This window comes from Geotrypetes seraphini, chromosome 5 (assembly GCF_902459505.1).
Source record: "Geotrypetes seraphini chromosome 5, aGeoSer1.1, whole genome shotgun sequence".
Classification (NCBI taxonomy): Eukaryota; Metazoa; Chordata; class Amphibia; order Gymnophiona; family Dermophiidae; genus Geotrypetes; species Geotrypetes seraphini.
The window spans coordinates 95,154,009-95,167,178 of record NC_047088.1 but is presented as its reverse complement, the minus strand read 5'-3'; the positions used below and the strand labels follow the sequence as shown (position 1 = coordinate 95,167,178).

The 13,170-nt window shown below is 41.5% G+C and overlaps 1 protein-coding gene across 2 annotated transcripts in view; it reads right to left on the bottom strand.

Moving 5' to 3' along the window:
- Positions 1–364: 364 nt before the first annotated feature.
- LOC117360997 (sulfotransferase 1 family member D1-like) overlaps positions 365–13,170 on the bottom strand; it is an 87,273-nt gene continuing 74,467 nt past the window's right edge. For both annotated transcript variants that reach the window (XM_033945740.1, XM_033945741.1), the window contains exon 8: positions 365–1,048. In XM_033945740.1, coding sequence (XP_033801631.1) covers positions 936–1,048 — 113 coding nt within the window. In that variant the 3' untranslated portion in view covers positions 365–935. The remainder of the gene's footprint in view (positions 1,049–13,170) is intronic.

Genomic DNA, 13,170 nt, shown 5'->3' with positions numbered 1-13,170 from the left:
ACAAAAAATACACAAGGGTGTGAAGACTTTACAAGGCATCATATCCTGGAAGTTTCCTTCCTTCCAACTTCTCCCTTCTCCTGTTCCTGGAGCCCTCCCTCTCCTTTTCAGCTTCCTCATCTCTTTCTTATTTATTCTTTTCTCTCATTCCAGACTTTCTGTTATTCCCTTCTGACTCTCCTTCCTCTTCTCTATCTGCTCCTCATCCCATTCCTGGTTCTCCTTCCTCTCCTGTCCTCTTCACTAATCCTCTCACTCTGCTTCTCTTTTCCTTCTCTTCAAAATATCCTTCCTGTGCTAACACTTAAGATGAATTTTTTTCACCCAATAAACACACACACACACACAAATACAGACACACAAGTTAGGAAAACTGCTTTATTTTTATAATGTAATAGAAAAGATAGAAAATTTTTGCCAATGTACTTCAGAATTTCACAGTTCTTGCAGAATATAATCTTAGACTGCTACTGGAAACAGAGGTGCTGTGCCTTACACCTTTTGCTCTCTGACATTTCAGAGAATAAGTGGGGGGGGGGGGGGAGCAGCAGGTACTATAATTTTGGCACTGTCTATAAGTTTCAACCACATTTTCTATCTCTGACTGTTTGGTACTTGACAGTCTTCTCTTTACCTTTAGCAAAGGATCATGTGTGTGAGGCAACATATCAAGGACCCAGATGCACATGTTAGAAAGCAGGATAACATATAGCAGTACAGTGATATGGCAGAGTCAATTTAGCAAAATCCATTAGGAAAGGCTGTTTCAGTTGATGAGAAGAGAGAAAAAGCAATTAGCCACAGAAAAATAGATATTTGCTATAGGATACAGGTATTGATTAGATTGTAAGCTCTACCAAGTAGGGACTGTCTCTTGAATGCTTTAATGTAGTTATAGAAATGACAAGTAATGGTAGTAATAAAGAGGACATCCTTCATAATTCATTTCTGAACTGCAAGCTGGTTTGTCCCATCTTTTTGGCATAATCAGCATCAAATTCCTCATTCTGTGCCACAGTGAAGTAGTTTTTCCAGTCTCCGGAAATCCCTGCAAGTTAAAAGAGATGCCATTTGGAAACATGGTGTCATTTCTTCAAAAAACAGACATGGTGAAATCAACATCCAAAATGCAACAATTGTAGTAAACATGGGACACATGCAGTGCTTGGCTTAGTTTGTAGGCTTCAAAAGGAAAAAGGTTCAGGATTATACATACACAGTACAAGCAGATTCCCCAAGGACTTCCAAATTCCTCCTCTTAATCTTGACCTCCCTGCTTTCCTTGGGGTCTTGGTTTTAACCTTTTCCTTTGGGAACTACCATCTATGACCCCCTTTGCTAAATTTCTGTTAAGGTAAGTCAGGGTTGGTCTTTTAAGGCAGAATGTAAATATCTCCTACACATTTATTTATTTTAAATACTTGTATCCCACATATCACAATATCTATGTGGGTTACAATATATATTGCAACACTGAACAAATACAATGTCTTCTGTGCCAGGGGGAGGGGAAGGAAAGGGAGATGCTAGACATGTTCATGGGAGGAAGCAAGAAGAAGATGTTGGACACCTTGGTGGGGGGACAAAAGGAAGGCAAGAGATGCTGGACAGCTGGGAGGGAGAGGACAGAGGAGATGCTGATTACAAGGGGTGTACACATCCCCTTTGCAAATACACACTATGTAATTTCAGTGGGTATTTTCAGGATAGCACTTAGGTAGCATATTGGCATTTATGAATCTGTGTATACAGTATATATGTGTATATGTCATTATTCTACACAATTAATTCTTCAAAGGATGAGTAGAACGTCCAAGAGAACAGCTAACAAAGAGTTAAACTCAAAAACAGAAGACTAGTGGAGAAAAAAACCTCACAACCACTTAATGGACATGAACACAAGGAGCCGAAAGCCAGAACTCTCCAATCCATCACGAAAAGAAACAGGACCCAATTCTTCAACTCTTAACCTCCACCATAGAACCATTCAGGCATCAGGCAACGGCTCCCTCAGCTGCCAGATCGGAGCAACTGTCAAACTGGAAATCAGTAGATGAGCTCAAAAGAAGCAAACACCAACGAGACTGGAAGTCCCAAATGAAAACAGCAGAGACAGAACAAAAAACCAACAAAAAGAAATTTAAAAGAAAAATCAACAAAGGCAAAATAAAACAAAAACAAAAGCAGGACAAGGGAGACAGCACAGAAGATGACCTAACTGGCCGCCATCTTGTTGGAATATTCATTTCTATCTCTATCTCTACCTCTGTCTTTATATTTTTATCTTTACTTTTCATAAATTGTTTCTTCAGGTACTTTAGTTAGATTGTGAGCCTTTGGGACAGTTAGGGAATTTCCAAGTACCTATCTTATTTATTGTATCTTTTAATGCATCATTTTTGTAAACCGCTTAGAAACCTCACGGTTATTAGTGGTATATAAGAATTAAATTAAATTAAATTAATGCTGCAACCTCTAAATGATATACAATCATAATGAGGGAGTGTGTTTCATCATAGGTCAAAAAAACCTCTACATACTCTATTTGAAAACTGAGAATTCTCGCAGTCAATTGCAGTTCTCTCCTTCAGCTCCACTTTTTAAGAATTAAGGCAAATATATCCAGGACAGTGTCCCTGTATTCCACAGGACCCCAAATTTTAGATAAACACTGTTCACCTATCTGTCCATATATCTATGACCACTTCCACTTTGATTCCAATGCTGGTCCACTACATGCTCCTAACAGGAAAGCTCCTTGTATCACCAGAGCTGCGTCAAGTGATTGAGGACTCTAACAGCTCCACAAATCTTTCTCAAAATGACCACAACAGTCATAAAATTAGAAGAAAAAACAACAAAAAAGTCCTATCAAATGAAGCTCCCAGCAGGAGTAAGCTCAGCTGAGGCAGCTTCATTTTGAGTTGCCTCCAGTCCTAGTCCAGACCGTCCATTCTTTGAAAGGATTCACTATGTACAGCAGTTTCCCTCAATATATGAGCTCTGGCTTAACATATGCTGTTTTTGTCACTGGGCTAGTCAAATCTCCCAAAGTGGTGAACTGAAACTTTTCCAATCCCAGATCATTTTGCAACAAATCTGTCCTGTTAAAATACTGCTAGATCACCTTGAAGTTTGAGGAGGTGCTCTCACCTCAGCTCCCAGACACTATGGAGTTAAAACAAAAACAAAAGCAATCTAGACTAATAACAATAATAGCAAAAACCATGAGAATCAGAGAATATGTATTTCTGAGAGCACTAGCAAGCTTACTGACCAATTCATCCCTTAGTAGCCTGAGCACTTCTCTTGTTCCAAATTTGGAAAATGCATCTCAAAAATTCCTCAATACTATACAAAGGTGACTGCTTTTCCTTTCACTGTGCTGGAATATCCTCTTACCTTAGTATGTAAATAAAAGACTGTTGCCTGTTTATACCTAGGGGGAGAGGCACAAGAAGAACAAACATTATGTTCTTCCTGTGCCTTCCTCTGTTCTGTTCCCCCCCCCCCAAAGAAAGATTGAGTCACCTCCAAGCCTGTCAAAAATGCCAAAGGTGGAGGGATGGGTTTTGTTGACCAGGTCAGTGATGGCTTTGAACCAATACTTCATTGTGGTCTCTCCTGCCCTGGATGGAGTATAAAGCTACATTGTGACTCCTGAACTCCCAGATTTTGGAAAACTCAGCTTCCAACACATCAAGTCCCCTGAGCCAGCTGTTCTGCATGATCTCTGTCATTTTTCCCTTCATCATCTTTATGGTATCCCTGCTTGACTTCATGATGGTCTTCACCTTGTCCATGTGGAAGAAATAGCTCCAGAGGACCAGGCTAATGCAGATCAGGAAAAGGGTTTAGGGACCGAGCAAGAAGCGGCACATGATCTGAGCCAGGAGAGACAGCAGAACAACTGCCGCACAGCCTTAAAGAAAGCAGCAGGCTACAGCATCATACAGTCCTATGGTAGTGTTTTCCACCAGGAGGAACAAGGAAGCCAGACTTGGAACAAGGGCACAAATCCAAATTGGCACAGTAGCACAGGAATGCCTCAGGCTGTCAGAGGATTCAGAGCCTTGAGCGAATCCCCAAAGGATTTTTTTTAAAATTTGTTTTATTTTGATTAGTTGGGCAGGCTCAGAAGTTCTGCCCAACCAATCAAATTAAAACAAAACAAAAAGCCTTCAGGAGGATTCACTAGAGGCACTAAACACTCAGAAGGCATAACACACTTCTGTGCTCCAAGCCAGAAGGATGCTATGGAGGATTTTGATTACTGTGCTACATGCTGATTGATCAGCGTGCAGCCATCAAGTGACTCACTGAAGGTATTGGGGATGGAAAGAGCTGGGAAGAGGGGAGTGGAAAGAGCTGGGAGTGAGCCCTCAGCGCAATACTCTGCTGCTTCATTGTGTCAATCTTCAGAGGATGCCTTCAGGGGACCACATGCAACTGGAATAGTGTTTGTCTGAAATTTGGGGTCCTGTGGAATACAGGGACATAAGAACTGCCATACTGGGACAGACCAAAGGTCCATCAAGCTCATTATCCTGTTTCTAATGGTGGCCAACCTAGATCCCAAGTACCTAGCTAAATCCCAAGTAATAAAACAGATTTTATGTTGCTTATCTTAAGAATAAGCAGTAGATTTCCCCAAGCCATCTCAATATTGGCCGAAGGACTTCTCTTTTAGGAAATTATCCAAGTCTTTGTAAAATCCTGCTATGCTACCTGATTTTTACCTCATTCTCCAGCAACAAATTTCAGAGTTTAATTACAAGTTGTACAAAGAAATATTTTCTCTGGTTTGTTTTAAATCTACTACTTAGTAGCTTTATCACATGCCCCCTAGTCCTAGTATTTTTGGAAAGAGTGAACAAATGATTCACATCTACCCTTTCCACTTCACTCAGTATTTTATAGACCTCTATCATATCTCCCTGAGTCGTCTCTTGTCCAAGCTGAAGAGCCCTAGACGCTTTAGCCTCTCCACATTGGAAGTCATCCCAAACTTTTTATCATTGTTCTCGCCCTTCTCTGTACCTTTTCTAATTCTGCTATATCTTTCTTGAGATATGGTGACACATAGTATTTGAGGTACAGCCATACCACAGAGCAATACAAGGGCATTATAACATTTTCATCTTTGTTTTCCATTCCTTTCCTGATAATTCCTATCATTCTATTAGTTTTCTTAGCTGCCACTGCGTTCAGATTCCGGGGCAAAATTAAATTTAAAAAAAAATTTTGGATTCCAAGTTGTTTGAGTTCTGAGACGTTCAGAGGTACCACTGTATAAGGGTTTTGTAAACAATGCAACAGTTCACAGGCAAGCAATGGAGTTTTTTCAGCATAGGTTGAATTTTTTCCTGCCACATATCAAACGTGTTGCCATGTTTTTGCTTGTTTGTAGTGCTTTACACATGATGAGGATGTTATACCCAAGTACAGCGCATTGCAATAGGCTAACTTTGAAATAATTGAGGTCTGTACCACTAATCAGAAGTCATACCTTGATAACATCGGTTTACAAAACCCTTGAATTAGTTTTCAAAGTCATTCACCATAAAATTCCCTGATATCTGATACAAGTGATGAAATTGTACCAGCCGTTGAGTATAGGATACAGTGTCCCCGCCCAACATGGCTGCCTTAGATTAATAACTCACACTAATGTACACATTTTCAATTAAAATTATTTGTTTATTCAATTTCTATGAAAAATGCCAATTAATAATAACTGCAGTAATTTCCAGAATTAAGATTCCACAAGTAATATTTTATATTTGTAGAGGGAAAAAATTATCTTTATGTATGGAGGATTTTTCTCAAAATGCCAAAGCTGGGCACACTCTTATATACTGTTGAAATAACAATGGTACATCATCTTTCTTATCTCCATGGCTTAGTCAGACCATTTCCATATAAGGCATATAGAAGAAGGACTATTCTTACACATGGATCTAGACAAAGACATTCCTGACCTTACAATTCATAACACTGAAATTAAAGAAAGTCATGGAATAGAAGGAGATATGTTAAGATGGATAGGAAAATGGCTAGAAAACAGAAGACAGAGAATGGGCATAAATGGGAAGTACTCAGACTGGAAGAAAATAACTAGCGGTGTACCTCAGGGCTCAGTTCTTAGGCCTATCTTATTCAATATCTTCGTAAATGACCTGGAAGAAGAAACGACCAGTGCTATCATCAAGTTTGCAGATGACACAAAACTATGCCGAGCAATCAGGTCACAAAAAGACAGCAAAGAACTCCAGAGAGATTTGAAGCAACTTGAGAGATGGGCAGAAAATTGGCAGATGAGTTTTAATGTAGAAAAATGCAAAGTGATGCACCTGGGCAGTAAAAACAAGGAGCATGGGTACAAACTGTTAGGTATAACATTGGGAAAGAGCGAACAAGAAAAAGACCTGGGAGTACTGATAGATAGAACCCTGAAGCCATCGGCTCAATGTGCAGCGGCGGCAAAGAAAGCTAACAGGATGTTAGGCATGATAAAGAAAGGAATCACGAGTAGATCAAGGGAGGTCATAATGCCGTTTTATAGAGCAATGGTCAGACCACACCTGGAATACTGTATCCAACACTGGTCTCCATACCTGAAGAAGGATATAACACTACTAGAGAGGGTGCAGAGGAGAGCGACGAAGCTAGTAAAAAGTATGGAGAACTTGAGCTACAAAGATCGCCTCAGAAAACTGGGACTATTCACCCTTGAGAAGAGAAGACTGAGAGGGGATCTGATAGAGACTTTTAAATTGCTAAAAGGGATCGACATAATGGAGCAAGCTCACTCACCAGCAGGGGGAAAGGATGGTGAGCAAGAAACAGCGTTATTCACATTGGCAAATGTAACCCAGTCTCGGACCAGAGGTCATGGCCTGAAGCTGAGAGGGGACACGTCCAAGACAAACGTCAGAAAGTTCTGCTTCACACAGCGAGTGGTGAACACCTGGAACTCTCTCCCGAAAGAGCTGGTGGAGGAAACCACCATTCTAGGATTTAAGGGAAAATTGGACACATATCTTCTTGCAGAAGACATTGAAGGATACGAGTGACCAGTGTATTTGCCAGGGTGTGCCTGGCTGAGCCTCCGCATGTGCGGATCGCCGGACTAGATGGACCCCAGGTCTGATCCAGTGCAGGCATTTCTTATGTTCTTATCTATTTTCTTTTTTTTTTTTTTGTCAATCCCTGTCCCAAGAACAAAGCAGAGAAGACCAGGTCTTCAAATCAAACAAACTTTAATGGCAACCACCTATACTGAACATTCATATGACTCGACACCAGCCATGTTTCAGCTAAAAAAACCTGCTTCAGGAGTCCTGAAATGTACAATAGAGAGGACATACGCTTAAAGCAATATACAGTACACTACAGACAAACTTGATTTTTTAAAAAATTGTATTATTTTTAAATTAACAAAAAGATATAGACAATAATAAGAACATACAGTACTTATGAATGAATCACTGAGTCGCTTACAATACAACCCCCCCCCCCCGCTAAAAATACCCTATTTAAATAAACAAAACATAAGTAAATATGACATCATAACTGAAATCATACAATTTCAAGAACAATAAAACTAATTCAAAATAACAGAGCAATAAATGTAAAATAGTTTATCATAATTGAAGGATATAAGAACAAGGTAATAAAACTCAAACTGTAATCACACAGACACGATGAATATATAAATTACAGTAATTAAAAACATCAAAGAATGATACTTAAATAAAAAGTGAGATTTTAAAAGGAAAAATGATTTAAATCTAATATAATAAAATGCTAGGCCGCGTATGCACACTCCCATCTGCGTGCGTCCGTTTTCCGTGAGATGTAGGGCACCTTAGGTAGGCGTGCGCATGCACGCCTACATCACCAGCCGCCGATGCCTCCACAAGCTGGGACCGCAGCCAGCCGCCGATCTCCGTTCCTCCAGCAGGCCAGTGGGCGAGCGGCCGGGTGTCTTGGAGGAGAGGGATCGCGGACGCTCAACGCCCCCACCGAGGAGCCCAGCAACTTTCCGCCCCGGATCGGGATCCGAGTCCTTTGCCGCCCCCCCTTCCCTTCCCGCAGATCCGACCACTTGGGCGATTCAAGCAGCGTGTGCAGCAGTCCTCACACGCTGCTTCGGGCCCTTCTACTGCCCTGATCCGATCTGCCGCGTCTCTGATGATGTCATCAGTGACGTGCCAGAGCAAATCAGGAGCGTGTGAAGACTGCTGCACACACCGGAATCGCCAGGTTCGTAGTCTGTACCGTGGGAAGGGAAACGCTAATGTTGCTGCAGGGAACTAGTGTGGGGGGAGGGAATGCTGCTTTGGACAGACAGAGGGAGGAAGGGAGACAGAAAGAAAAGAAGAAAGACACAGGGGCAGGGAGATACACAGAAAGACAGAAAGACAAAGGGGGCCAGGGACAGAGACAGACAGACAGAAAGAAAGACAGCGGGAGTCGCGTCAAGAGGGGTGCGGGATGCGGCAGAGGGAACTTTTCCAATGGGTGCAACTGGGCGGCTGTCGGGAACCTCTGATCAGGGGCAGAGCAAGGTAAGTGTATCATAGGGATAAGAAGGAGGGGGGGAGAAAAAGGAAGGGACGCCTACTGCTGCACAGGGGGAGAAGGAAAGAGGTGCTGATGGACAGGGGGGGTGAAGAAAAAGGAACGGAGGCCTAATGTTGGACAGGGGGAGAAGGAAAGAGGTGCTGCTGGACAGGGGGGAGGTAAAACAAAGGGAGAAGGGCTGCTGCTGCATAAGGAGAGCAGTGAAGGGGTGGTGGTGGTGGACACAGTGGAGGTAAAAGGAAGGGAGAATGGACAGGGGGAGCAGGCAAGGGGTGGTGATGGACAGCCAAGGAAAAAGAAAGACAGAAAGAAAGAAAGCGGCTAAGGAGAGAGAGAGAAAGAAATAAAGACAGACACACACACATATATTCTAGCACCCGTTAATGTAACGGGCTATAAGACTAGTAAACTATAAAGCATTGAACCAGGGGGCATTTAAAAGACAGACATCAATCTGGGAGCTTAATTCCACTTAGGAATCGACAATTTAAATGTAACATCTAAGTATATGTGGTTAAAATTTAAACATCTTATGTGGAAGCCTGTAATTAACATTTAGAAAAATGGTGTTACAAATGCAGCGCTGAATGATTTCTTCAAAATAAATGTAAAGGCAGCAAGTAATGGCAATAGCATAAATGCATATTGACATGATTCTAAAATTGGCTACACACAGAAAAGTAAGACTTTATAAATAACTAGCTGATGCCCCGGCGTTGCACGGGTATTTAATTATAGCAATAACACAGTAAATGGATTGAAATAAAGATACTTTATAGTGGTGAATGAAATTATTTTTTTACAGCTTTATAAAAAGTACAATAATCCTATATAATAAAAGGCTAACTCGCGCATGCGCACTTCTATTTGCGTGTTCCGTGCGCTGTAGGTCTGTGGCCTAAGGAGTGCGCATGCGCGCGAATACGTCACCACCCGATCGCCTCCACAAGCCAGACCGCAGCCAGACGACGATCTCCGTTCCTCCTGCACCATGGCACACCAGGCATGTCCCTGCCTCCCCCGCCGCCGGCCTCGGGTTCCTGGGGGCCGGCGGTGCGAGCCGCCCGGCCGGTGCTGAGGCCCCGCCTTCCCGCTACACAGCGCCGCCAGACCCGACAAAACGGCCCTACACTAACAGACCCGCGAGCAGGGTTGCCATGGAAACCCAGCCGGAATAACGCAGTCGCGCAAGGGTCAGTGAGAGGGGATCAGGAGCTAAAGAGAGATTGAAAAAAACAACAGTGTACAAGGAGAGAGAGACACACAGACACTCACAGAAGGACAGGGGGCTAAAGAGACAGATTGAAAAAATAACAAAACACAGAGGACAAGGAGAGAGAGACACACAGACACTCACAGAAGGACAGGGGGCTAAAGAGACAGATTGAAAAAATAACAAAACACAGAGGACAAGGAGAGAGAGAGACACAGGGAAAAAAATGACAAACAGACATACAGCAGCCAAGGAGACAGACAGAGAGACAGTGGGCAAGGAGACAGCAAAAAAAAAAAAAAAAAATACAAACAGCCAATGAGACAAACAGAAAAAAATAGAAAATACAATGCCCAAGGATAAATTCAGGAAAATAAACCATACAGACATACAGTGGCCAAGGAGTTAGACTGCAAAAAACACATACAGCAGCCAATGAGACAGACAGACTGACAGGAGAAAAAGCTAAGCAGTAATGTTACAGCTTGAGAATGGAGACTGAGGAAGAAAGCAGAGACAGCGCTACACAGGGAAATGGAGGGAGGAAAGAGACAGAAAGAAAAATACAGACATAAATTCTAGCACCCGTTAATGTAACGGGCTTAACGACTAGTCAAATTATAATGTGAAATATTTGACAAAATGAATACAATACAACTAACACAAAACTTGATTATAAACAACAATTTTAGTTTCACCTCCAGGAGCAAGAACATATAAATTCTTGGGTGAACCCACCCTTGATCAAGCAACATAGAGTTGTCCATGGGAAAAACAGGGGGATCTTAAATCCACTCCACAGTATGTAATAGTCTGTCCCTGTGATTTGTTGATTGTGATAGAGAATGCAAGTCTCACTGGAATTTGCAATCTCTTAAACTGAAAAGGAAGATCTGTTGGAATAAGTGGCATCCAAAAGTTTCAGTATTGATTTAAAAAACTCAATATGTGGAAACTCAGGTTGAAAAGAAACTCCATGCAGTTTGTTCCCGGTTCAGAATGGAACCTGTGTTCCTAGTTCAGGATATGTGAGTACTCATGTAATGTAATAACATTATGAACTGGGGTGCATGAAGGAAACAGTTACAAACACAGTTAGAACATACAAACTCTATATGTATGGTGTCCGTGGTAGAATAGAAACGATGTCCCTAGTGGTTATAGTGTCATAGAAAGTGTTTTATAGTTGGAATTACTGTGAGAATGGCAGCTGTTTACATTTTTTCCATTGACATGAATGGGTGAAATCTGATTTTCTGTTTGTAGCTCCGCCCACGTGTGCAGGTGGGCCGCGAGACCCCCAGAACATATCACCCCAGGTAGTGAGGGATCTGCATACCAAGTTTAGTTCAAATCGGTCAAGCCGGTTTTGAATTACAGTGAGAATGGCAGGTTTTTACATTTTTTCCATTGACATGAATGGGTGAAATAAGATTTTCTGTTTGTAGCTCCGCCAACGTGTGCAGGTGGGCCGCGAGACCCCCAGAACATATCACCCCAGGTAGTGAGGGATCTGCATACCAAGTTACGTTCAAATCGGTCAAGGCATTTTTGAATTACTGTGAGAATGGCAGCTTTTTACATTTTTTCCATTGACATGAATGGGTGAAATCCGATTTTATGTTTGTATCTCCGCCCACGTATGCAGGTGGGCCGCGAGACCCCCAGAACATATCACCCCAGGTAGTGAGGGATCTGCATACCAAGTTTCGTTCAAATCGGTGAAGCCGTTTTTGAATTACTGTGAGAATGGCAGCTTTTTCCATTTTTTCCATTGACATGAATGGGTGAAATGTGAATTTCTGTTTGTAGCTCCGCCCACGTGTGCAGGTGGGCCGCGAGACCCCCAGAACATATCACCCCAGGTAGTGAGGGATCTGCATACCAAGTTTCGTTCAAATCGGTCAAGCCGTTTTTGAATTACTGTGAGAATGGCAGCTTTTTACATTTTTTCCATTGACATGAATGGGTGAAATGTGAATTTCTGTTTGTAGCTCCGCCCACGTCTGCAGGTGGGCCGCGAGACCCCCAGAACATATCACCCCAGGTAGTGAGGGATCTGCATACCAAGTTTCGTTCAAATCGGTCAAGCCGTTTTTGCGTGATCGCGGCACATACACACACACACACATACATACATACCTCCGATTTTATATATATAGAAGAAAAAGACACTGTAGAGAAAACCAGACCTCAATATCTTGGTTCATATTTCTTCTTCTTAGCTATTTCTAAAATAATACTTTCAAGAATATTCATATAGAAAGACTCAGAAAATGTTCCTCTTCTAATCACAACACCTTTAAAAAGTCAGACTGCTTTCCTGCTAGCAGTCTGCAGCATCCTACGTATCTTTCAAGTTTTATCAAGCTTTATTGAAAATTTGATTGGTTGCCTATCCAAAATTCTAGGCGATATACAATGCTAAAAAGGGGAGAACAAAAATTAAAACAAAAACAAATACAAACAAAATCCGTAGACTCGACATACAATTAAATGAAAGGGAAGAGGGATAAACTACAAAAAAATATAGGAAAGAGAACATTAAAGGGGGAAACAATATGAACAAAGGGGAATAACTTCTTTGCCACTGGATACCTTTAAATAAGAAGAAAGAGGAAAGTCAGTATTCAAAGGTGTCTTTAAAAAGAAAACATTTCAATGCCCCTTTAAATCTGTCTAGATTTTTTTTCTTCTCTAATATATTGGCAGTGAATTCCAGATCATGGGGGCAGTTATAGAGAATGTTGTTGCCCGATGAGTACTAATAATCTTTAGTGAAAGTATGAAGAATAGATGTTGAGTTGTAGATCTTAATGCTCTGGGTGGATCATACGGAATGAGAAGTTTATCAATGAAGGCAGGTTTTATGGGTTTTGAAGATTAACATGGCAACTTTATATGTTACTCTATATAGGATCAGGAGCCAGTAGTGGAGTGATGTGGTCATATTTCTTGGAATTAGTGATGACTTTGATAGCTGTGTTTTGAATTAACTGTAGATGTCTGTAGACATCTAATTTATTTCTGTAGTATTCCTTTGTATAGGGTGTATAGGGAGTTGAAGTAGTCAATTTTTGATATTACAAGTGAATGTATCAACATATTTAGAGGTGGAAGTTCCAGAATACTTCCCAATAACCTTATCATTCTAAGTTTATGGAAACAGCTTCTAACCACAGCCCCAATTTGCACGTGGTAATTTAGTTTATTGTCAATAATCACACCCAGGATATTAACCAAACTGACTAAATTGATCAGTGTGTTATCGATGCGAATTGGAGATGGGGAGAGAAGGCAGTTTGTTTTAGAGATACTTAGGGATAGCATGTTTTCTCTTAAACAATTGTTGATGCTATCTAACTTCA